At 43.9% G+C, this 26,555-nt stretch overlaps 1 protein-coding gene across 1 annotated transcript in view; it reads left to right on the forward strand.

Annotated features, from left to right (window-relative positions):
• Positions 1–203: 203 nt before the first annotated feature.
• Positions 204–26,555, forward strand: part of b3gat2 (beta-1,3-glucuronyltransferase 2 (glucuronosyltransferase S)) — a 28,909-nt gene continuing 2,557 nt past the window's right edge. Inside the window, exons 1-3 of the mRNA XM_078400006.1 lie at positions 204–759; positions 15,725–15,869; positions 25,913–26,061. Of these exons, the coding sequence (XP_078256132.1) occupies positions 262–759; positions 15,725–15,869; positions 25,913–26,061 (792 nt within the window). The 5' untranslated portion in view covers positions 204–261. The remainder of the gene's footprint in view (positions 760–15,724; positions 15,870–25,912; positions 26,062–26,555) is intronic.

Here is a 26,555-nt window from a genome sequence, read left to right on the forward strand (position 1 = left end):
AGGGGTGGGGCTGCCTGGGCCGGGGTGCAGGGGCGGGGGTGCAGGGGTGGGGCTGCCTGGGCGGGGGTGCAGGGGCGGGGGTGCAGGGGTGGGGCTGCCTGGGCGGGGGTGTAGGGGCGGGGGTGCCGCCTGGGCCGGGGCGGCGGGGGTGCAGGGGTGGGTGTAGCCGCGGGTCGGGGGAAGCCGGCGGGAGTGCGGGGCGGGGCGGGGCGGGGATGAGGTGTGTGAGCGGCGGGGCTGGGCTGGGACGGCGGCCCCGCCATGAGGGGGGCTGGGCCTGTACCTGGGCCTGTGGTCGGCCGCCTGTGCCTCGCCCTGCCCTGGGCGCTGATGCTGCTGCTGTTGGCGGACATTGACCCGGGCCGCCGCCCCCGGGAGCCGCCAGCGGCCAACATGTCGCTGCCCATCATCTACGCCATCACCCCCACCTACAGCCGGCCAGTGCAGAAGGCCGAGCTGACCCGCCTGGCCAACACCTTCCGACAGCTGCCCAACTTCCACTGGGTGTTGGTGGAGGACGCTGCCGGCCGCAGCCGCCTGGTGTCCGAGCTGCTCGCCGCCTCAGGCCTACCCTCCTACACCCTGCTGCATGTCCCCACTCCCCGCCGCTACAAGCGGCCCGGCCTCCCCCGGGCAACCGAGCAGAGGAACGAGGGGCTGCGCTGGGTCCGCAACCACCGCTCCCCACACACCCCCGGCTCCGGCGTCGTCTTCTTCGCAGACGATGACAACACCTACAGCCTTGAACTCTTCCAGGAGGTACGTGTCTACCCTCTGTGGCCCCTCTCCCCATCCCCCCCATCTCCCTGTGGCCCCTCTCCCCATCCCCATCTCCCTGTGGCCCCTCTCCCCCCCCCCCCCCCCCCCAAATGAGGCGATCTCATTGAAATGCACTAAATCCCTGCTGATGTTGTTTCGATGTTTCCACTACCTCGAGGGACGACAGCACAGTGGCGCAGCTGTAGAGTTGCTGCCTTCCAGCGCCAGAGACCCGGGTTTGATCCTGACTTCGGGTACTGTCTCTATGGAATTTGTATGTTCTCCCAGTGACAGCGTGGGTTTTCTCCAGTTGCTCCAGTTTCCTCCCACACTCCAAAGACGTACAGGTTTGTAGGTTAATCAGCTTCTGTAAATTGTCCCTAGTGTGTAGGGTAGTGTTAGTGTACGGGGTGATCGCTTCTCAGTGTGGACTTGGTGGGCCAAAGGGCCTGTTTCCGTGCTGAATGTCTAAAATCTAAAGTAATTTGAACTGGAGGTTATGTTCTCACAATAAGGGGTTGGCCTATAAGGAGCGAGATACCTTCACCAATGAGTGGTAAACTATGTAATTCTCTCCCAAAAGGCCCAGTCTCTGTATGGTAGGTTTTAGTTGTTAAGGGGTATAAAATATCAACTGTGACATTGAATGGCTGAGCAGATACGAGAGGCTGAATGGCCTCCTCCTGCATCTACAACTTATGTTCTCATGGAGACGGGAGATTGTTGGCAAGCGTGGTGCAAAGGAAGTGAAGTGTGTCGGAAGGAAATGCAGATGCTGGTTTGAATCGAAGATAGACACAAGATGCTGGAGTAACTCAGCGGGACGGGCAGCATCTCTGGAGAGAAGGAATGGGTGATGTTTCGGATCGTGACCCTTCTTCAAAGGAAGTGTTGTATGGGCAGGTCGTGCACCTGGAGAGTGTCAGGAGTGAAGCAACAGCAGGGAATGAAATGGGGGAGCCACTCATTCTCCCATGAGATGGGGGAGCCACCAGGTGTAATCAGAAGGAAATAGAAGTTTAATCTTCAATTTTCCAATAACCAGAGTTTTGATGGTTGGTAATTTTGAAGGAGCTTTACATCTGCTCTTGAACAAACTGATGCAATGTACAGAACATACTCAGCTCAGGCACAGCAACATTCTCCTCAGTGCTGCACTCAGCCAGAAAGAATTGTTCAGATTCGTTTCATTTGCAGATTTCATTTTATTATCAAAGGCTTTGAGTATATATTGCTTTTTAATATATTTATCTGAGGCAAGCAAAGTCTTTTTGCACCTCTTTCTTGTTTTGTTGATATTGTGTTAGTTTATTATTGTCATGTGTACCAAGATACAGTGAAAAACCTTTGTTAGTGCGAGATCCAATTACATCAGATAATACTATACAAGAGAACAATCAAGCCATACGCAAGTATATATGGTAGTGTAAAGAGAAAAATGTCAGCAGTCAGAGTATAGTTTTACAGCATTGTAGCATTACAGTTACAAAGAAATGTAACGTCTGCAATGAAGATAGGTTAGAAGATCGGAACTATCCCCTAACCTATGGGAGAACCATTTTTTTAAACTCGATTTCAAAGTTATGGCAATGAAGGTTCCATGTTATTGACTTGGTTTTTGAAAGTTCCAATTCACCTTGTTTCAAAAGACGTACAGGTATGTAGGTTAATTGGCTGGGCAAATGTAAAAATTGTCCCTAGTGGGTGTAGGATAGTGTTAGTGTGCGGGGATCGCTGGGCGGCGTGGACCCGGTGGGCCGAAGGGCCTGTTTCTGCCTCTAAATCTAAAAGCACTTTGAGCCATTGTATATCACTATAAAACTGCTTATCCACCTCTGACTGTTTTGCCAACTGCATTAAATCTGTGCTGTCCATTGTGTTGTCTTGATATTAAGTTTAGGTTTATTATTATGTGTACTGAGATACAGTGAAAAGCTTTGTTTTGCTTGCTGTTCACTCTGTTCAGATAATACTGTACATAATTATAATCACATCAAACTCAAGTACAATAGGCAGAGCAAAGAGGAAGATACAGAGTGCAGAATATGGTTCTCAGCTTGTAGCACAACAGTTCCATAGACAAAGTTCAATGTCCACAATGGGGTAGAGGTGAATCGGATTGTACGAATCTATTTTCTCTCCTGTTCCTGACATAAAGTATAAGAGGTGTTAATTGGCCCTTCAGGAATGCTCACTCTTTTTGCCTTCTTGAGTTTGAGGTTAGTTTGGAATGATGGAACAGGGAAAGAATAGAAAGAATATTTGATGGGGAAAAGTGGTGGCTGGTTTGTTAAACAAGGGCCTGGATGATTTGGCAAGAGAGTGTTATCAGTATAAAGTTACAATGAAACCAAGTGGAAGGAGACTAGGGATTCAATTAATTGGCAAATGTAACGTACACGGCTGTGAAATGCACTGGGTGTATCCCAGAGGAAATTGCATTTATTCAAATCCATTGGGACTGACCACTTCATTGCTCTTTATGAAGCCTTGTTAGGCTTTCTGGATCTTTTTTTCTTTTCTGATCCAGTTTTAACATAATTTCCATTTCTGCACTTGTTGTCCCTTGTCCTTGTGCCATTTTCCAGCCCGGCCCAGTCTGACACCATGTTCGGAGATCAGTACTGCTCCTTCTTCCTTCCTCGTGCCTTGCAATCCCAAAGACCAGTGCCCTGCGCTAGATGTGATGTAACCTCAACACTTTCAGCTTTCTCCAAATCATGCCACAGGTTTCTTGGATAAAGGACAACATAATTTAGTTTAGTTTAGTTTAGAGATACAGCACGGAAACAGGCCCTTTGGCCCACTGAATCTGCGCCAACCAGCGATCTCTGCACACTAACACTAACCTACACATGCCAGGGACAATTTACAATTATACCAAGCCAATTGACCTACAAACCTGTATGTCTTTGGAGTGTCGAACGAAACCGGAGCTCCTGGAGAAAGCCTACGCGGTCACAGGGAGAATGTACAAACTCCTTACAGACAACGCCCGTAGTCAGGATCGAACCCTGGTCTCTGATGCTGTAAGGCAGCAACTTTATGGCAGTGCCACCATGCCGCCCAATTTATGGAAATCAGTAAGTACAGAGATCTGAAATAAAAGCTAAAAATGCTGCAACACACAGTAGGTCAGGCAGTCAGGCAGGCTGGAGAGAAAAATAGTTAACATTTCAGCTCAATAACCTTACATCAGAACTGGGAATGTTTGCTTGTAACTATCCACGAAGAGCGCTGTGCGTATCTCTGCGGCCAAATCAGCATGGATGGGTGTTTGCTGCCTGTCAGTGTCAGGGGTTAACACAAAATGCTGGTCAGGCAGCATCTCGGGTGACATTTCGGGTCGAGACCCTTCTTCAACCTGAAACGTCACCCATTCTCGCTCTCCAGAGATGCTGCCTGACCCGCTGAGTTACTCCAGCGTTTTGCAGTTTTTTTCCTACAGTGTCAGGGTTTGACTGGATCAGGACCTGACACCCCCAGAGATGGCTGTGTTTTGCTCGTGCCCGTCAGACTTACCACTGTCCTCAGCTTCTCCATCTCCTGGTCAATTCAGGCCTCTGCAGAGAAACCGCCGGCATGGGTAAGGCAGGTGACTGACAGCATGTGTAAAGGGCAGCCAGGTAATTAACCTCCTCGTCAGAATAAGCAGGGAATAAGAACTAGCTGGTGGTACAGGTTGACTTCCCTGGAGTGCAGGGAGGCAGTGACTACCTTTAGTTGAATTTAGTTTAGTTTATTTTCATTTGTACCGAGCTACGGTGAAAAGCTTTTGTTGTATGCTAACCAGTCAGCAAAAAGACTATCCATGATTACAATTGAGCCATCCACAGCGTACAGATAGATGATAAAGGGAATAACATTTAGTGCAAGATAAAGTCCAGTAAAGTCCGATTAATGATAGTCCAAGGGTCTCCAGTGAGGTTGATAGTTGCTCAAGACCACTCTCTAGTTGTTGATAAGATGGTTCAGTTGCCTTATAACAGCTGGGAAGTAACTGCCCCTGAATCTGGAGGTTTACGTACTGTAGCAATCAAGACGGCACCAGAGCCAGTTCACCAACTGGAGGCTGTCCACTCCACACTGTGGCCGGCATGCATCCAGTGCAAGATGTCCATGCAGCCCGAGAGTCCAATGTCACAGTCTGAGATTCGTCAGCGGCTGCACATGAGACCATTGATCCGTGACATCTGATCCTTCCTGGCTGCTTAGAGCCAAGGGTCATTTCTTATACTGTTGGGCCAAGGGTCATTTCTTATATTATTTATCATGATGGAATTTGAAAGGAGTGGTAACGGCAGAGACTCTCGTAACATTTAAGGAAACGAGTCCCTGAATCACCAGGACATGGAGGGTTACGGATCAAATGTTGATAAATATGTTGAGTGTAGACAGGACTTGATGGTTGGCATCACTTGGGCCTTTTCTATGCTGTTTGATTCAATGACTTACCTTCCTCATTTCCCAGCCTGAGGCAGATTCCTCAGTATCAATCTGGAATGTCCTCGCATGCAAACAGTTAAACGGTGCTGGTTTCCTTCTGAACCACTAGCCACAGCCAACACAGTTTTAATAACGATATTAATGATATAATGATGAATGGATCGACTGGGCTTATATTCACTGGAATTTAGAAGGATGAGAGGGGATCTTATGGAAACATAAAATTCTTAAAGGAATGGACAGGCTAGATGCAGGAAAAATGTTTCCGATGTTGGGGGAGACCAGAACCAGGGGTCACAGTTTAAGAATAAGGAGTAGGCCATTTAGGACTGAGATGAGGAAAAAGTGTTTCACCCAGAATCTCTGGAATTCTCTGCAACAGAAGGCAGTGGAGGCCAATTCACTGGATGTTTTCAAGAGAGAGTTAGATTTAGATCTTAGGGCTAATGGAATCAAGGGATATGGGGAGAAAGCAGGAACAGGGTACTGATTTAGTATTGGTCAGCCATGATCATATTTAATGGCGGTGCTAGCTCGAAAGACCAAATGGCCTACTCCTGCACCTTTTTTCTATGTTTCTAATTACTTTAAATTCCTTACTTTCATTTGATCCTTGATTCACTGCACTTTCCAATTATGTTCTCTATCCTTCTCCCCTGACAAGTTCAGTAGGTTAATTAAACCCATCCAGTATTTTCTCATTCCCCATTGTAATTCCTTTTTCTACCTCACAAAATCTGAACCTCTCTTACTAATCTATCTTGTTGCATGAATGTAAAAGCTCTGACAAGCTGTTTTAAAAAAAATCGTGTCAGTTTATTTTCAGTCTTCCATCTTTTTAAAAGTTTATTGGTCATACGACCCTCTCCATTTTCAGATTTACTTTTGCTTTTGGCAAAGTTGTTAACCTCAATTTATTTTAATGCTATTCCTAATTTCTCTGGATATCCACGGATTTAGACATTTTCAGTGGAATTTTAATTAATTACACAGTGCTTGTTGAATTTTTTTTTAAATGTTCGCAGTTTGTATGTGGTATCTTCTAATCCAATTGTTTTCCCAGTGACCTAAACAGTTATTTCAATGGTTCTGTAATTGGATTTGTTTCAATTTAAAGTCTTAATTTGGGATTTTAACATTTCACTCTAAAATTTAACAATAATTCCATCACATTATGATCGCATCTACCCTGAGGATCCTTTACAATTAGATTACTCATTAACCCTGCCTCATTAGACTAAACCAGCCTGTTCTCCAGCTGATTGCTAAACAAATCATCCAGTTAATTGTCTTGTATGCATTCTGTGAAAACTTCCTTCAAACTACTTTTCTCAACCTGGCTTGTGGAAGATGGTAGACGACTCTGGGATTACAACCTGACCTGGTTATATGGTCTTGTGATTTGCTGATATGCCCCCTAATTAGGATCAATGCTGCTGGTCCTTTCGACCATTTTCACCATCATGTTCAATCCATCTTTAGTTTAAAGTTCTATCCATGTTAATTTGCAAACTGGACCCTTGTCTTCTCAGTACTATCAGCATATAGTTTCAAGGGGTAGTGATTTATTTGCAGGAAAATGGTCTTATACTATTACTTTAATTCACTCACAGCATGTGGAAGTTGCTGGCAATGTTTGTATTTTTGCCATTCCCTAATTGTCCTTGAACAGATGAGAAGGTTAAAAGTCAACCACATTGGTAGGTGTGGAGTTGCATATTGGCCACACTGATCAAAGCTGGCAGCTCTTCCTGAAGGACATCAGTGACCCAGCAGAGGCTTTATGACAGCCTTAATGTCTTAATGTCCTGATCATCATTGCTGGGACCAGACCTGTATAGAGTGGATGTGGAGATGATCTTTCCACTAGTGGAAGAGTCTAGGACCAGAGGCAACAGCCTCAGAATAAAAGGATGTACTTTTAGAAAGGAGATGAGGAGGAATTTCTCCAGTCAAAGGGTGGTGAATCTGTGGAATTTATTGGCATGTACAGCTGAGGAGACCAAGTCAATGGATATTTTTAAGGTGGAAATTGACATATTCGTGATTAGTAAGTGTGTCACGGTTATCGGAGAAGACAGGATGATGGGGTTAGGAGGGAAAGATAGATCAGCCATGATTGAATGATGGAGTAGACTTGATGGGCCAAATGGCCTAATTCTGCTCCTATAATATGAAATATGATTTTTTTAACTTTAACTCCAAGCTTGTTGCATTATTTTATATCCTCCTGCTGCCTCTGTGGGAATTGAACACGTGTCAGGATTAATGATCCAAGCCTCTGGGTAGCTACTCCTGTAAACGCTAGGCCATGCTTGTGCTGTTGTGGCATGATTGCTTCTCCACAATGTAATGTGACCCCTCAAGATTGCTATATGGGCACACATAGAAGTGTACCGCATGGAGACTGGATACTGCAAGGAGTGTACCGCACGGAGACTGGCCATTCAGCCCAAAACATCTGTGCTGACCAATCCTGCATAAATCCCATTTTATTTTACTCTTATTCCCATCAAATCCACCCAGATTCAACTATCCATCTACACGTCAAGTGTTTTTTTTACAGTGGCCGGTTACCCTACCAACCCACACACCTTTGGGATGTGGGAGGAAACTAGAGCACCAAAAGGAAACCCATGTGGTTACAGGGAGAATGTGCAAACTCGACCTAGATAGCCGCAGAAGTTAGGCTTGAACTTGGGTAGTGGGAACTGTGAGATAGTAGTGAAACTGGCTGCACCATTGTGCTACCCCACAAGAACACACTGATCAGAATGCCCTTGCTTAATCATACCCTCACGAACTCCCATTATATAAAAGCGGTGAGGCAGAAGTAAAATAATTGTGACACATTGAATGAACATGAACTAACCTAGTCTACTAAGTGGTTTTTGTAGTCTTCCTGATCTTGCAGGTTTTGTGTTGAATCCACTGTTTGGCTCCAGATGTCCTTTTTCTTTTTCAGATCCGCTTAGATTTGATGCTTCACTTGTCAGCTCTTTCAGTGTGAAGGAGTTTTGCGTCTGTGGTAACTGGTTGAACTAGCTAGAGCAAGTGTCTTGGCTCATTATCCAGTTGCCTACAGCAGTATCAATTTCCATGTCATTGCACTGGCTGCTGTTTCATATCTTTGTTCCACCTTGTCTGCCATCGATGCTGGTGGTACGGATACTGTCATGTGTGAATGATCCTCCAAATTATAAAATCCTGCTTCCTTTTGTCATTTTGAATTGACAGTAAAGTTGAGAAACAAGAAACTACAGATACTGGTTTACAAAAAAAAGAAGACACAAAGTGCTGGAGTAACTTAATGGGTCAGGCAGCATCTCTGGTGAACAGACTGTAATGTCCCTTCTGTAGTTATTTCTATTGGTGAGATTTGAATGTGACAGTCTAAACATTCTGGAGAAACAGGCAGTCCACATGATTCTTGTCTAATTCAGATCACAGAAAGAACACACATTGTGCAAGCTGCTCTAACTCAGTAAAACTGTGAAAACTACTTGATGGAACCAATTTGCCTCTATTTTGTAACATCTATCTTCTTTTGGTGCATTCACATAGCACTGTTATTGATTCCCCAATGTGACTTTGGTTGCCAAGGTAACATTTGAAATTTCAGTTTCTCTCTTTAAATTGGTTATTTGTATTCAACTTAGTGCAAGGTCCTACATCCTTGCCTTTTCTTTTAAGACTTATCTTTATGATAACACTGTTAAACCCTTTTAGTTTAAAGCTATATCGACCATCCTAGTTACTTGATTTTTCCAAGACAGTGGTATCAGAGGGTGCTAACCACGCTGTATAAGAACCTTTCACTGATTCCATGGAGACACAAGAAACTGCAAATGCTGGAATCTTCAGCAAAACACAAAGTGCTGGAGGAACTCAGTGGGTCGGCAGTAACTATGGAGGGAATCAATAGGAGACATATATTAGGGACCTTTTTCAGACTGATTGGAGTTGAGGGAGAAAGCTGGAAATGAGAGGTGAGGGTGGGTCAAAGCCTGGCAAGTGAACATCGAAGATAGATACAAAATGCAGGAGTAACTCAGCGGGATAGGCAGCATCTCTGGAGCGAAGAAATGGGTGACATTTCGGGTCAAGACCCTTCAGACTCTCGACTGAAACGTCACCCATTCCTTCTCTCCAGAGATGCTGCCTATCCCGCTGAGTTACTCCAGTATTTTGTATCTATCGTTGGTGTAATCCAGCATCTGCAGTTCCTTCCTACACAAGGTAAGGGGGTGGGGGTTGATTGACAGATGTAAGTGACAAGGCTAGGTTATAAGGAATAGTAGGATTAGGCCGTGTGGCCCATCAAGTCTACACTGCCATTCAATCACGGCTGATCTATCTCTCCCTCCTAACCCCATTCTACTGCCTTCTCCCCATAACCTCTGACACCTGTACTAATCAAGAAACTATCTATGCCTTAAAAATATCCATTGACTTGGCCTTCACATCCATCTATGGCAAATAATTCCATAGATTCACCACCCTCTGACTAAAGGGAAAAGGAGACAAATGGGTGTCAGATAAGGAGAGGAGAGGAGGCCGCTGGGGTGAAAAGTGAGAACCAGTGGAACTGTCTTTGGTGCAGTCTGGTGCAGGGAGAATGAGGTGAACAGCGGGACACAGAGGAGGTGCAGGTGAGGGATCCATCCAGCTGGGGGAAACCACGTATGCTGAAGAAAGAGGACATCCGGGATGCTTCATCAAGCAAAGCCTTATCTTGGGAGCAGATGCGACAAAGTCTGAAAAATTGAAAGTAACAGAAGGCATCCTTGCAAGAGGCAGAGTGGTAGGAAGTGTAGTCAAGGCAACTGTGGGAGTCAATGGCTTTGTAATAGACATCAGGACATAGTCTGTTTCCTGCGATGGAGATAGAGGCATCGAGAAAGGGAGAGAGGTGTCAGAGGTAGTCCACATGAATTTGAGGCCAGGGTGGAAGTTAGTAACAAGGTTGATGAAATCCACGAGTTCTCTGCAGGTGCAGGAGGCAGCCCTGATCCTGATCCTGATGCAGTCGTTGATGTAGTGAAGAAAGGGAGGGACGGGATGGGGCCAGGGTTCTGTTTTCATTTACTTAGCCAGTTGCTTCCACATTTTCACTGCTGCTTCAATTACTGAAATTTTGTACCATCTAGTTTGTTAAACAAAATTTGTGCACTCAAAGGCACAATAACAGCTGTATTATCCGCACAAATACATTCTGCAATTTAGACCCTTCATTCTGATGGGAGCAGCAGTAGAGTTGTTGCCTTACAGCGCCAGAGACCAGGGTTCGATCCTGACTACGGGTGCTTGTCTGTACGGAGTTTGTACATTTTCCCCGTGATCACGTGGGTTTTCTCCGGGATCTTTGGTTTCCTCAAGAGGATTGTTAGGGAAAGGGTATGTCCACTCTCGGACGAATGATGGAATTTATGTGTGAAATCAAAGGAGGTGGGTGAGGTACTAAGTTAATACTTCACATGAGTATTCATCAAGGAGAAAGACATGGAAGATAGAGAGATCAGGGAGAGGTATGTTGATATTCTTAGGCAAGTTGACATCAAGAAGGAAGAGGTGTTGTGTCACTGGAAGAACATTAAGGTGGAAAAGGCTCCAGGGCCTAATGGAATCTATCTAGGTTGATGCTTAGGTTTATTATGGTCACATGTACCAAGGTACTGCGAAAACCTTTGTGTTGCGTGCTGTCCAATCAGATCAGATAATACTACACATAAATGCAGTCAAGTCAAACTCAAGTACAATCGGTAGGATAAAGGGGAAGTTAATTTTTAAAATCTTCTTTAGTCAATGTTACCATTTACTTAATAAAGTTTAACAAAGGTTAATTAGATTTATTTCGGCACTGTAGTGTGAATTTTGTAGAGCAGCACCCCTGTGGAGGAAAGCCTTAAAAATTATAGAACCAAAATGATCTTATCTTGTCATTGTGTCAAAGCTGCAACAAGTGACTCTCCAGAAATCTCTCAAATGTATGCCTAAATGGATCGGAATTTGTTTCCACCATCTTCAGGAGAGATCAGGGGATCTGTTGTGGTTAATCACAAGGTTCTCTATGCCAGCTTAAACTGTGAGTTGTGTACTACACATGAAAGTCTTAAAACAAGAATGAGACTCAACTAAATCTCTCCCCAACATTTAGTAGAATCAAATTGTCAGGTTGTTGGTTTCATTGCTAGTTCTGGGATCCTGATATGTGAATTATTTACTATGTTTCCAACCGTACAAGAATAAATGCATTTCTTTTGTAAGACTTTAGCAGCAGAAACTGTTCTTGTTTATTATCTGCCCCTAGTTTGATCAGGATTTCCGGTCACAGCCAAGCCAAGGTTTAAAGTGCTCTTGTGCATTAGAGGGCCATGTAGGACGAAATCGGCCATATTTGGGACATTGGGACAGAGAATTGAGCATTATGGATCAAGTGCAGGCAGATCCGATTAATTTATCTTGTAATCATGTTCAACACAGACATTGTGGGCCGAAAGACCCATTCCTGTTGTTCTATATTCTGTACTGTTCTATAACCAGTCTGTACTCTATCCAGAAGGTTCAAAGTGGGTCAGAGCCTGGTTATTAGGTTGGATACAAGATTTTGATTTGTAAAGATGCTTCCCGCTGAGGTCTCCTCCTAGGTTCTGTCGTGTTGTAACATTGGGATGGCCAAGATTGTATTTGAGTTTTCTGGATGCTGTATTTCTTGTTTATTTGTGTTGCTTCAATGCATTTGTCCTTCATCCCCAGACAATCATGATCCCTAATGAACCAGTCATTGTGCCCTCAGTAACCTTCCTGCAAGTGGGGTTTCACTGCACTTTCAATGTGCCCCAGCTATTGGATTCTCAAACAATATACCTGTAAAATAGAGACCTCAAACACTTTGTTACCGTCTTACTGTGCAGCACTGGGGTTCCGCAGGAACAGTGCTAGCTCCATTCTTGTTCACCCTGTACACTGCGGACTTCAGGCACTCCTATCTACAGAAGTTCTCTGACGACTCTGCCATCGTCGGCCTCATCATGGGCGACGAGGACAGGGCGTACAGAGAACTGATCAAGGAGTTTGTGGACTGGAGCCAGCGGAACTGCCTCCGGATCAACGCGGGCAAAACCAGGGAGATGGTGGTAGATTTCCGCAGGCGCAGCCAGGCCCCCCCGACACCGGTGAACATCCAGGGAATGGACATCGAGAGGGTGAATTCTTATAAGTACCTGGGTGTCTACCTCAATAATAAACTGGACTGGACTGAAAACACCGATGCGCTATACAGAAAGGGCCAGAGCAGACTATATTTGCTAAGGAGACTCAGGTCCTTTGGAGTGCAGGGGGTACTCCTTAGGACCTTCTACAACATGGTGGTTGCATCGGCCATTTTCTATGGAGTGGTCTGCTGGAGCAGCAGCATCTCAGCGGCGGAAGGGAAGAGACTCAACAAGCTGGTCAGGAAGGCCAGCTCTGTCCTGGGTTGCCCCCTCGACTCAGTGCAGGTGGTGGGAGAGAGGGGGATGACAACGATTCCCACCCCATGCAGGACACTGTCACTGCACTGAGTAGCTCCTTCAGTAAAGGCTCCTTCACCCCAAGTGCGTGAAGGAGAGATATAGGAGGTCCTTCCTTCCCGCTGCTGTGAGACTGCACAACCAGCACTGCTCCCAGCAGACGAGTCAACAATAACAGCTAAGAACACACAGAAAATTTATGTATCTTTTATTTATAATGAATGATCTCTTGCTCTCTTGCTATCCACTTTGCTGCTGTAACACTGTAAATTTCCCCGGTGTGGGACGAATAAAGGAATATATTATTATTATTATTATTACTTCCCGAGGAAGGGGGCATTATTATTAATTTTTCATAGTTGCTAAATCTGAATAAGGGTAGTGGCCCACCAGAAAGGAATATTGCTCTGGGATGTGGGCATGCTTCGAGTCATAGAGAGTCAGAGTTTTACAGCGTGGAAGCAGGCCCTTCCGCCCAACTTGCCCACACTGTCCAACATATCCTGTCTACATGTATGGTGGTGCAGCGGTAGTGTTGCTGCCTTACAGCGCTTGTAGCGCCAGAGACCCGGGTTCAATAGACAATAGACAATAGGTGCAGGAGTAGGCCATTCAGCCCTTCGAGCCAGCACCGCCATTCAATGCGATCATGGCTGATCACTCTCAATCAGTACCCCGTTCCTGCCTTCTCCCCATACCCCCTCACTCCGCTATCCTTAAGAGCTCTATCCAGCTCTCTCTTGAAAGCATCCAACGAACTGGCCTCCACTGCCTTCTGAGGCAGAGAATTCCACACCTTCACCACTCTCTGACTGAAAAAGTTCTTCCTCATCTCCGTTCTAAATGGCCTACCCCTTATTCGTAAACTGTGGCCCCTTGTTCTGGACTCCCCCAACATTGGGAACATGTTTCCTGCCTCTAATGTGTCCAATCCCCTAATTATCTTATATGTTTCAATAAGATCCCCCCTCATCCTTCTAAATTCCAGTGTATACAAGCCTAATTGCTCCAGCCTTTCAACATACGACAGTCCCGCCATTCCGGGAATTAACCTAGTGAACCTACGCTGCACGCCCTCAATAGCAAGAATATCCTTCCTCAAATTTGGAGACCAAAACTGCACACAGTACTCCAGGTGCGGTCTCACCAGGGCCCGGTACAACTGTAGAAGGACCTCTTTGCTCCTATACTCAACTCCTCTTGTTATGAAGGCCAACATTCTATTGGCTTTCTTCACTGCCTGCTGTACCTGCATGCTTCCTTTCAGTGACTGATGCACTAGGACACCCAGATCTCGTTGAACATCCCCTCATCCTAACTTGACACCATTCAGATAATAATCTGCCTTTCTATTCTTACTTCCAAAGTGAATAACCTCACACTTATCTACATTAAACTGCATCTGCCATGTATCCGCCCACTCACACAACCTGTCCAAGTCACCCTGCAGCCTTATTGCATCTTCCTCACAATTCACACTACCCCCCAGCTTAGTATCATCTGCAAATTTGCTAATGGTACTTTTAATCCCATCATCTAAGTCATTAATGTATATCGTAAATAGCTGGGGTCCCAGCACCGAACCTTGCGGTACCCCACTGGTCACTGCCTGCCATTCCGAAACGGACCCATTTGGGACCTATGTGGGACCTTGTCGAAGGCTTTCTGAAAGTCGAGGTACACCACATCCACTGACTCTCCCCTGTCAATTTTCCTAGTTACATCCTCAAAAAATTCCAGTAGATTTGTCAAGCATGATTTCCCCTTCGTAAATCCATGCTGACTCGGAATGATCCCGTTACTGCTATCCAAATGCTCAGCAATTTCCTCTTTTATAATTGACTCCAGCATCTTCCCCACCACTGATGTCAGACTAACTGGTCTATAATTACCCGGTTTCTCTCTCCCTCCTTTCTTAAAAAGTGGGATAACATTTGCTATCCTCCAATCCACAGGAACTGATCCTGAATCTATAGAACATTGAAAAATGATCTCCAATGCTTCCACTATTTCTAGAGCCACCTCCTTAAGTACCCTGGGATGCAGACCATCAGGCCCTGGGGATTTATCAGCCTTCAGTCCCATCAGTCTACCCAAAACCATTTCCTGCCTAATGTGGATTTCCTTCAGTTCCTCCATCACCGGCCCCTAGAACATTTGGGAGATTGTGTTTATCTTCCTCAGTGAAGACAGATCCAAAGTAACGGTTTAACTCGTCTGCCATTTCTTTGTTCCCCATAATAAATTCCCCTGCCTCTGTCTTCAAGGGACCCACATTTGCCTTGACTATTTTTTTCCTCTTCACGTACCTAAAAAACTATATTATTGGCTAGTTTACCCTCGTACCTCATCCAGACGTTCAATCCAGACTACGGGTGTTGTCTGTACAAAGTTTATACGTTCTCCCCATGACCGTGTGGATTTTCTCCAAGATCTTCGGTTTCTTCCCACACTCCAAAGACATACAGGTTTGTAGGTTAATTGGCTTGATATAAGTGTAAATTGTCCCTGGTGTAATGTGCAGGGATGGCTTGTCGGTGGGGTCTCGGTGGGCCAAAGGGCCTGTTTCTGCACCATATCACTAAACTAGTCCCACTTGCCTGCGTTTAGCTCACATCCCTGTAAACCTGTCCTATCCGTTGTCTCTTAAACGTTGCAATAGTCCCTGCCTCAACCACCTCCTCCGGCAGCTGGTTCCCTACACCCACCACCCTTGGTGTGAAAAAGTTACCCCTCAGATTCCTATTAAGTCTTTCATTGCATGTTAAATCTACTTTCCTTGCATGTGAATGTACACAGTATGTTGACAATTGTGTGCGTGACACGTACATGGACTCAACGAGGGCTGCCAGAATATGTCCATGGCCACAAGCAATTGAAGTTGTGTGACAATCATTGGTGGGAAATAAGAGATGGGAACAATGTTATAATCAAGCTACATCATTGGTTTCTTCTGTGGTTGAAGACAATTACTGAGCTTGCTGATTAATCCCTTGCTGCTTTTCCAGATGCGTTCGACCAAAAAGGTGTCTGTCTGGCCAGTGGGACTAGTTGGGGGGCGGCGGTATGAACGGCCGCTGGTGGAACAAGGCCGTGTGGTGGGCTGGTACACCGGCTGGAGACCAGACAGACCCTTCGCCATCGACATGGCAGGTAGGCAAAACTCCGGCACCATTATGTTTTGAAGTGTTCATTGAACTACTCTGGTTAGAAGCCCAGATCTAATTCCTGCATTCAGCTGGCATCAGTGAAATGCTTTCAGCCAAGTCTTGCACTGACTTAACATTAACAGTTTAATATTATAGTTAAGGTGGCGCAGCGGTAGAGTTGCTGCCTTACAGCTCCAGAGCCCCGGGTTCAATCCTGGCCGTGGGTGCTGTCTGCACATTCTCCCCACGATTTTCTCCGGGTGCTCCGGTTTCCTCCCACACTCCAAATACTTTGTAGGTTAATTGGGTTGTAGGATAGTGTTAGTGTGCGAGGATCGCTGGTTGGTGCGGACTCGGTGGGCCGAAGGGCCTATTTCCACGCTATATCTCTAAACTAAACTACCCAACAGACGAGTCTCAATGTACTTTTAAAAATAACCCATGCACACAATTATTCATCTTCATGTGAGAGATTATAATGACCCCAAAGGTACCGTTTAGTAAATTGCTGAATTTTTTCATCTACAAGCGGAGCGAACCTTCAGGGGTGTTTGGGGCATTTGACACGTTAGTAAATCCTATCCTTTTAGCGTGGAATCCATTGTCAACACGAGATATTTCTTTTATGAACGAACTGAAGGAAGAATTGTTCTGTCTTGAACTCATTTCACATTTATTTTTGCGTACATCAAACTGTGTAAAATAAGGAACTTTACTATTGGTACTACATGTCAGTTTTATTTGTAGTGAAATTTTCACTACGAATAAAACTGACATGTAGTACCAATAGTAAAGTTCCTTATTTTACCCAGTTTGATGTAAAAATAAATGTGAAATGAGTTCAAGGGACTTGCAATCTAAACCATTGAAATGTGATGGGGACATATGTGGCTGTTTGATTGGAGAAAAATTGCTAGCTTCTGCCAGTAGGTGACTGAGACCCAACCTGTCATTGTCCAACATACTCACCTTGCTGCTGCAGTTAATTCACGTAACTATTACTGAATTATAATGGTCCAATTTCCAAAGGTGATTGAGTGAAATGTACCATATGGTGCAACAAAAATAGGAGAGGAATGGGAGTTTTAAGTCAGTACCAGAAATGGCAGGTGAACTTTAATCCGGGCAAGTGTGAGGTGTTGCACTTTGGGAGGTCAAATGTAGTGGGGAAAGTATACGTTTGATCAAATGATCCTCTATGTGCGGAGGGATCTTTGGATCCAAATCCCTGAACACGGAAGCCTCTTGTAATAAGGGCCAATGTACCTTTTGCTGTCTAAGCTGCGTTTTGCACTAACGTGCTTGTGACAGATGTACAAGGACACCCAGGCCCCTCAGTGCATCAGCTTTTCCCAATCTGTCACAATTAAAAATAACCTGCTGCCCTGTTTTTCATAACGAGTAACTTCACATTTATCCACTGCATCTGTCATGTATTTGCCCACTCATTCAATTGTCTTAAATTTTCTTGAAACGTCTTTGCGTTTCCCTTCGACACCGAATCCCATCTAGTTTTCTGTCATCGACAAATTCAGAAATATTACATTCAGATTACCTGAAGCGGGTGCCCAAGCACTGATCCCTACCATATCTCATGTCACTGCTTCCCACCCCAAAACGTTTCTACAGAATATTGCTACGGACTAGTCCTCCTCTCTGTTTCCTGCCTCTCTACTGATTTCCAGTTTGTCCTCGTTCATCAACCCCCAAAACCTTGTGCTTTAATGCTGCACACTAACCTTAATAAAGGCTGTCTGAAATTCTGAATGCATCACATCTACTGGTTCTGTTCTATTATTTACTTTATCAAAAAATTGCATGTGGTTTCCCAAGCACATTTTCTCTTTCAGAAATCTGGGGCGGTGGAGTTGCTACCTTGCAGCACCAGAGACCTGGGTTCGATCCTGACTACGGGAACTGTCTGAATGGAGTCTGTATGTTGTCTCTGTACCCACGTGGGTTTTTCCCTGGGTACTCTGGTTTTCTGACTCGCTCCAAAGATGTATCAGTTTGTAAATTAATTAGCTTCTGTAAATTGTTCCTGGTGTGTAGGATAGAACTAGTGAACGGGCATTTGCTGGCCAGCGCGGACTCTGTGGGCTGAAGGGCCCGTTTTCACGCTGTATCACGCTGTATCTCTAAACTAAACAACATTTTCTGAGCGTCCTGTTATTACCTATTTTAGAATTAACTCCAGCATTTTCCCTTTTCAGATGGTTGGCAAATTAATCTGTGGGTCCCTGATTCCCTCCCTTGTAAACAACATTATATTTACCACCATCCAGTCTGCAGAAATCCCTCCACTACATGGGGAACTTTAGAAAATGATAACCAACTTGTCTGCTGTTTCCATCGCGACCTCGTTTACCACTTTGGGATGCTAATCATCGGGTCCTGAGTATGTGTTGGTTTCCGGTCCCAGCGCTATTCATTTCTCCAGCAGTATACTTTAAATAACCAGTTCCCTTTAATTCCTCCTTTCATTAGGTTCATGGGATCCCTTACATTTCAGCAAAAATATTTGTGTCTTTGTTCGTGAAGGTAGAACCAAACTCTTAGTTTAACCCCACCACCATTTCTCTAAATACTAAACCAAACTATTTCTTCCTTTCCATTTATCAATGCTCCTGTTTCTGACGACAAAGGACATCCTTAATCCTTTGCTTTCTCCAAACTAGTCGAAGCTTTTTCAATCCATTTTTATGTTCCTTACAAGTCTGATTTCATACATTTTTGTTCTCTTAATCAATCACTTGGTCCTCTTCTTGTTGAATTAATTACACCAAAACCTCAGGTTTACTATCTTTAGCTCCTTTAGCCATGGCCGCTTTTCCCTTCATGTTTCGGTGCTGCTGTTCACCAGCCACTGGGTCGTCTCACGGACGAGCATTTTGGGTGAGAGGTGGACATGGCTCGGGTCTCGCTGTGACTGTAGTCAGTGAGCCTTGGGCGTCATTCCTCTCACAGTGTTTAGAGATACAGCATGGAAACGGGCCCTTCGGTCCACCGAGTCTGTGCCGAGCAGCAATAATCCATACACTAGTTCTATTCTACACATGTGGGAAAATTTACAGAAGCCAATTAACCTACAAACCTGTACATCTTTGGAATGTGAGAGGAAACCAGAGCACCCAGAGAAAAGCTACGCGTTCACAGGGTGAAAGTGCAAATTCCATACAGGTAGCACCCGTAGTCGGGATCGAACCCAGGTGTCTGCTGCTGTAAGATAGCAACTCTATCACTGTGCCTTGCAGGTGCGGTGCAGAATTTGAAAATAATCCTTGTTTTCCAGCAGTGCTGAGGTGCGCTGTCCTCCAACCTATTCAGAGGTTCTGAAGTAATGACAAAGTGCTATTTGAATGGACAAATCTTCTCACTATGTAGAACATGGCTTTCTGCTCTCCCACCACCCTAATGCCTTTTAAGGCCCTCTACCCTTCCCCATTATGCAATCTCCCTTATTTGCAGTCCAGTGCTACTCTTCCTCTGAAAATCTATTTCCACAGTGGGAAGAGAGAGATTATAGGCGTAGCAGGAACCTGGCTACCATGCTTTATATATGACAAGGGAGCTGGAGATTACCAGCTCTTGGTGGCATGGCCGCCAGCTAAAGGCAATGACTTTGGAGTCTTCCAATGGAGATGATGGATATTCAATGGATGAAAGCAGTCATGGTGAAGAATGTGAGGGTGGAGGATGTCTGGAAAATTATGGTGCAATCTCACAACAAAGGGATGGTCCCTCTGCTTTTCACAACTGGCCGACAAAGTGCTATGATTTGAAAACCAAGATGATGTTGTGTGCTGATATTGTGTTGTGTTTCCAATGCTTAACATAACAATGTATTTGTTATACAGTTATCCCAGTGTGTAGAGCAAGGCCCGTGAATAACAGGTGCACAGGGGCTTCCATAAATTGTCTGAGTGTTGTATATTTCTGTCTCGATGTGTCAAAAACCCAGATGCCACAACCATATGTGTGATGCAAGGCCACATGTTAGTTATTGCAAGTCTGTAATAAGGTGTTCACTCATGTTCTGGACACAATGGTGGATAATATTCTGATGAAAGAAAGTGCAGCCACCAAGTGCACCATGAAGCAAAAGAAAAACTGCAAATGCTGGTAATCTGAACTACAATCAGAAATATTGGAAACACTCAGCAGATCAGGTGGAGGGAGAAGCAAACTTGCTGTTTCAGATGGAAAACCCATCTTCAGAATTGGTTAGTATTGCTAGGTTTAATATTTTAGGTTTAAGAGATACAGAGAAAATAAAGACCATGTCTGTGTGAGAGTGGAAATTGAGTGAATGGATGACATAATCATCAGCGAGAGTGCAGTCCTGGCCTCGCATCTACTTCATTGGACACCTTTGAACTATCTTTAATCGGGCTACACTGGACTTAATCTTGCAGTAGGTGCTTTACCCCTTATCCTATATCTGTGTATTGTAGATGGCTTGATTGTAATCATGTTTCGTATTTTCTTTGACTGGGCAGCACACAAAGCTTTTCACTGTACCTCGGTACACATGTCAATAATTACACTAAACTGTGTGGGTGGACACTGTGATATGCGCATTCTATAATCACAGAAAGGGGCTGAACCAATCAATCTGCTCTGCATGAGGTGGCATACACTAGCATGTGTAGATGTATATACATGTGTTTGTGCACACATGGAAGAATATTTGGCGAAGAAAGACACAAAGCTGGAGTAACTCAGTGGGACAGGCACCATCTCTGGAGAGAAGGAATGCCTGACATTTCAGGTCGAGATCCTTGATTGGTCTCGACCCGAAACGTCACCCATTCCTTCTCTCCAGAGATGCCTGTGTGCATACATGTGTGTTAACTTGTGTGTCACTGGCCAGGAATATGTATTTGTGCATGTGCACATTCAACTGTGTGCATTATCATGCATGTATGTGCAGCAGCTAATTAATGCATGCACTCTGTACAAATGCAAGTACTTACACTCCTATTACCTCATATTTCGCTTGGGCAGCTTACAACCCAGAGGTATAAGTATTGATTTCTCTAACTTCAAGTCACCCTTGCATCCCCTCTTTCTCTGCCCCTCCCCCACCGTCATTAGTTTCATTGTCGTCCTGTTGAATTTCACTGTCTATATAACACGTTATCACCTAACCCACCGCCAACAATGGACCTTTGTGAGCTTCACCTTTCCTTGTTCATTATTACTTTTTGCATATCTTTCATTAGTTTGTTCTATATCACCCTTTTGTATATCTCATTTCTTTTACACAAATTATAGGAGTAGAATTAGGCCATTCAATCATGGCTGATTTCTGCCTCCTAATCCCATTTTCCTGCCTTCTCCCCATAACCCTTGACACCCGTTCTAATCAAGAATTTGTCTATCTCTGCCTTAAAAATATCCACTGACTTGGCTTCCACAGATTAACTGCCCTTTGACTAAAGGAGTTCCTCCTCACCTCCATTTTAAAAGAGTGCCCTTTAATTCTGAGGTTATGACCTCTAGTCCTAGACTCTCCCACCAGTGGAAATATCCTTTTCACATCCACCCTATCTGTGCCTTTCATTATTCTGTAAGTTTCAATGAGGTCCCCCCTCAACCTTCTAAACTCCAGCGAGTATAGGCCCAGTGCTGTCAAATGCTCATGTGCTAACACATTCATTCCTGGAATCATTCTTGTAAACCTCCTCTGGACCCTCTCCAGAGCCAGCACATCCTTCCTCAGATATAGGGCCCAAATGTATTCACAGTCCTCAAAATGTGGCCTGACCAGTGTCTTATAGAGCCTCAGCATTACATCTCTGTTTTCGTATACCAGTGCTCTTGATATAACTTGAATTTGCCTTCCTTGCCACCGATTCGACTTGCAAATTAACTTTTTGGGAGTCCTGCACCAGCACTCCCATGTCCCTTTGCACCTCCGATTTCTGGATTCTCCATCCATTTAGAAAATAGTCTATGCCTTTATTCTTATTACCAAAATGCATGTCTTTGCGGTGCTGAATTTCATCTGCCACTTCTCTGCCCTCTCTCCTAACCTGTCCAAGTCCTTCTGCAAAGTCCTTGCTTCCTCGACACTGCCTGCCCTTCCACCTGTCTTAGGATCGCCTTCAATCCCCTTATTCAAATCACTAATAGAAGTGGCCCCAGCACTGACCCTTATAGAACAACACTAGTCACTGGCAGCAAACCTGAAAAAGCACCTTTTATTGCAACTCTTTAACGCATCTGCCATCCATGCTAGTATATTCTCTTTAATACCATGGGGTCTCATCTTCCCTAGCAGCTTGACTCTCATTCTGAAGAATGATCTTGACCCGAGATGTCACCTGACCCGCTGAGTTATTCTAGCTTTTTTGTGTCTATCTTTGGTTTAAACCAGCATGTGCAGTTCCTTCCTACACTTACACAATATCTTGCTTGCCCATGTATCGGGCCAATCCATTTATGACCTATTTGTATTTTTATGAGGACACATAATAAATTTGTATCTACATTTGCACCTATGAACATGCATGTGTGTATGCACGAATGAACAATGGCAGCTGATGGAAACAAGAACGGAGTGTAACTCAATTCCTGGCCCAGTGGATTCTTGACAGCATGAGGAATGGAAGAGCCTCAGGCTTGGTCATTGGACAACCCTGAATGCTGCCTGGGGAGAAGACTGTGAAAAACATTATTAATTCAATAAAAAGATTTAGTAATGGATTTTCTGTTCGTTTAATAATGAATACAAATCTGAGAACTCTGCAATGGCCCGATGCAATCCAATCAGACATCAAGAGGTGTTGTGTGACGATCGATGAGATGCTCTGGGGAAAGCAGCTGTGTTGAGATTTTTTCCTTGCATTGACAGTAGAGCGAAAATTAATTTCTTCTGGGAGTTAGATATTGCAGTGAGTGTCTCATAAATAATTATGTTTTAAACATAAATTAATCTGAAAGGATCGCTTAGGCAACATTCACTAGGGGGTTAGCAGCTATTCAAAATAATTATTTCCAAGTAAATGACTTAGATGGCTTCATTTCATTGTTTCCTGTTAAATGGGCAGATCTGTATTTATTTACCTTGTCAATCGAACACACAGATAACCAGTTGGGAGATCAGCTGGGGACCACAGAAATGGTTGATAATGGTTGTTTGCTGTTTTAGGATAGCATTCTGACAGGGCAGAACTACACCGTGCTGTTGCAGAGGTGGGCACATTGTATATTTCCTTCTGACATAGGAGGCCATTCAGCCCATCACGGCTATGTTAGGTCTCAGAATGTTCCCATCTTTGCAATTTCTTGAACATAGAGCAGCACAGGAACAGGCTCTTTGCCCCGTGATATCTGCATTGACCATGATGCCAATTTAAACTAATCTCATCTGCCTGCCTATGTATCCTTCCATTAGCTGCCAGTTTGTGTGTCTGGCAACATTCATCTTGAATGTTGCTGTCATATCTGCTTCCACCACCTCCCCACCATCTCGGGGCACATACTGTGTAAAAAAAAGCCTCTCAAATCTCCTTTGAACTTTTCTCCTCTTAGCTTCTAGCTGTATCCTCTTGTATTTGACATTATCACGCTGGGAGAAAGACTGACTAACTACCCTATTTATGCCTCATTATTTTGTATCAGGTCTCCCCTCAGCCTCTGATGCTTCAGAGACAACAATCCAAGTTCATCTACCACCTCCTTATGGCTAATTCTTTCTTATCCAGGCAAAATCCTGGCAATCCTCTTCTGTGCCCCCTCTACATCCTTCCGGTAATGCAGTGAGCAGAACTGCATGCGATACTCCAAATGTGGCCTAACCAAAGTTTTATATAGATGCAAAACACGTTGCAGACTTTTATACTAAATGACCTGTTTGAGACAAACATACCTACAGCTTTTCCACCCTATTCATTTGTGTTGCCATTTTCATGCAGCACGTTCCAGGCACCCATCACTCTATGTGAAGAAAAAAAAAGTGCATGGACGTGTCCTTTAAACTTTGCCTCTCTAAGCCTTAAAGTTATGCCCTCTAATCTTTGACATTTCCACCCTGGGATAAAGATTCTGTCTACCCTATCTATGCCTCTACCTTTTCCCATACCAATAAGTCAATAACAAAAGGCAGCATTTCTTGACAAGGATTATTTTTGTATTCCAACCTTTTGACAGAACAAAATTTAGCATAAAGTTTTGCATGCCACTATGTTTGAAACAATGCAGGGGATTTGACGTTTTTGAATCAGGATTACATTCTGACTATGAGAGCCAGAGGACCTTCAAAACTCGAGATTCCTTTATTAAAGAAGTTGTAAAGGGAAGAAAAATGTGTGGTTAAACAAAAGTACTTAACTTGGGATAGACACAAAAAGCTGGAGTAACTCAGTGGGACAGGCAGCATCTCTGTAAAGAAGGAAAGCGAGATGTTTTAGGTCGAGACCCTTCTCGACCTGAAACGTCACCCATTCCTTCTCTCCAGAGATGCTGCCTGTCCCACTGAGTTACTCCAGCTTTTTGTGTCTATCTTCGGTTTAAACCAGCTTCTGCAGTTCCTTCTTATACACTGAACTTGGTAATAGGTAAACCTGACATGTGGACCAAAGGAATTCCAGGTTTGGCAGGTGCATTGTAGAATACTCAAGCCATAGCATCTGACTGTTGCATGTAGTTTGGGAAGTGTGCAATCCATGTGGGAATCATTTTTAAAAGGGATTATCCCCTTGGCAGTAAGAAAAAAAAATCTTCCCCATGATGGCAAATATTTGACGCTCTTGGCCACAGAAGACATTGGGGATTACGGCTTTAAAAAAATAATAATTCAAAGCCCTCAATATAATGTTAAGAATGCCGATAATCTGACATTACTTTGTTTTGTTCTAATGCACTAACTACAGGAAACCACAAAATAACCGCAGATTTCAGAGGTTTATGTTCTAATTTTTTCCATCACATTTTAACAATCATTTTGTATTGTTATCGATCAATATTTGCTGTGAATCGGATACAAATGTTCAAGTAGTTGTAGGCGTCTAGATGGGTTTGAAAACGATTTCTTAGAAATTGGGCTCAGGAAGAGTTGATGGGCCTAGAATGAGCAGCTGTTATATTTTAGGCGATTTTTTTTTGGAGATACTGCATGGAAACAAACCCTGTAAGAAGGAACTGCAGTTGCTGATCTTTGAACCATTGCAACCTGTTTTTTTGGGGTAAACTTGCCCTATAAAGCATGTCATGAAATATTTAAGAGTGGGTAACATAGCAACGTTTTATCTTGCGAGTTAAGACTGGATTTATCACCACAAATAAACATTTTTAATACGTATCCAGATTTTACATGAAGCTCCAAACCCAGGCGACTATTTGCATCCTAGCCACAGAAGCAAATCCGCAAACTCATTACAATCGCTCCAAACTCTTAAATCCCTCTATACACTTTAAATGGATCGATTGTAATCATGTATTGTCTTTCTGCTGTCCAGTTAGCACTTAACAAAAGCTTTTCTTAAATTAAACTGAACTGAAAAATAAACCTAGAAAAACAATGGTCAAAATCTAATGGAACCATTACACGGTTCAGTATAGTGCACAAATTAATTGTCACAGGATTAGACAGTTAAAACCAGTAGCCTATTAGTAACTGTGCCCTTAATAAGAATCTTCTCAATCCATTGCAGGTAGCAGAAACTTTCTGGTGGTGCAGACAGATTGGACCATGTTCTGCCACTGATCTCGTAAACGATCGGAGATAAATTAAGGGCCTAACTTGTGCTAATATTCCCCAATTTTAAGAATTGGCACATTACAGGGGTACTTTGCCTCTCCCAAGGCACATTCCTTGGCCAATAAACTTATGCATTCATTCATTCCATTGCACATGCAAAAGGTTACTCAAAACCATTTTGGCTGCTGGTCAGTAGGGCAAATGGTAGAGTACTGTAAGCATAAAAAACAATGCTATTGCAGAAACACTTCAAATGGAAATGATTTCTGGACAATGTGATTACATCCAAGCAACCCAATTTGTTTTCAAAAGCAAAAGTAACTCATTTTGTTTCCAAATAGGATTTGCTGTGAATCTGAACGTTATTCTCTCAAACCCAAAAGCCGTCTTCAAGCGGGGTGGATCACAGCCTGGCATGCAAGAGTCAGACTTTCTGAAACAAATTACAACCGTCCAAGAACTTGAGCCAAAAGCTGTTAACTGCACCAAGGTAATGACGACTTGTCTGTGTTTTTTTTTAAAGAGGGGCAACATGTTAAAAAATGAAACGATATGCATTGGAAAAGGTGACAATCCCAGCACTAACCAGTGTGATTTAGAAAGAATTACAACATCCAGTAAAAATTAAAACACCCTATTGTAAATTTGTTAAGCATCAAATTTATAGATACCTAATGGAAGATCTTTATGGGCCAATTCTAAAGAAATTTGCCGCACATTTTTAGCTAATATTTGCCACTCAGTAGATAATCCATATCTGGAATAAGCTGCCAGAGGAAACTATCAAAGTGGGTACCATTACAAAATGATGACTTTAAAAGATTTGGATTGGGTTTAGAGGGCTATTGGCCAAATGCAAGCAAATGGGACCAGCCCAGTATGCCAACTTGGCTGGCATGGACGAGGTGGGACAAGGGCATGTTTCCATGCTGTATAGCCCTGTGACCATGATGGGAAAAGGTTTCTCTATTCACCTTCAGTGAC

This window comes from Rhinoraja longicauda, chromosome 5 (assembly GCF_053455715.1).
Source record: "Rhinoraja longicauda isolate Sanriku21f chromosome 5, sRhiLon1.1, whole genome shotgun sequence".
NCBI classification, from domain to species: Eukaryota; Metazoa; Chordata; class Chondrichthyes; order Rajiformes; family Arhynchobatidae; genus Rhinoraja; species Rhinoraja longicauda.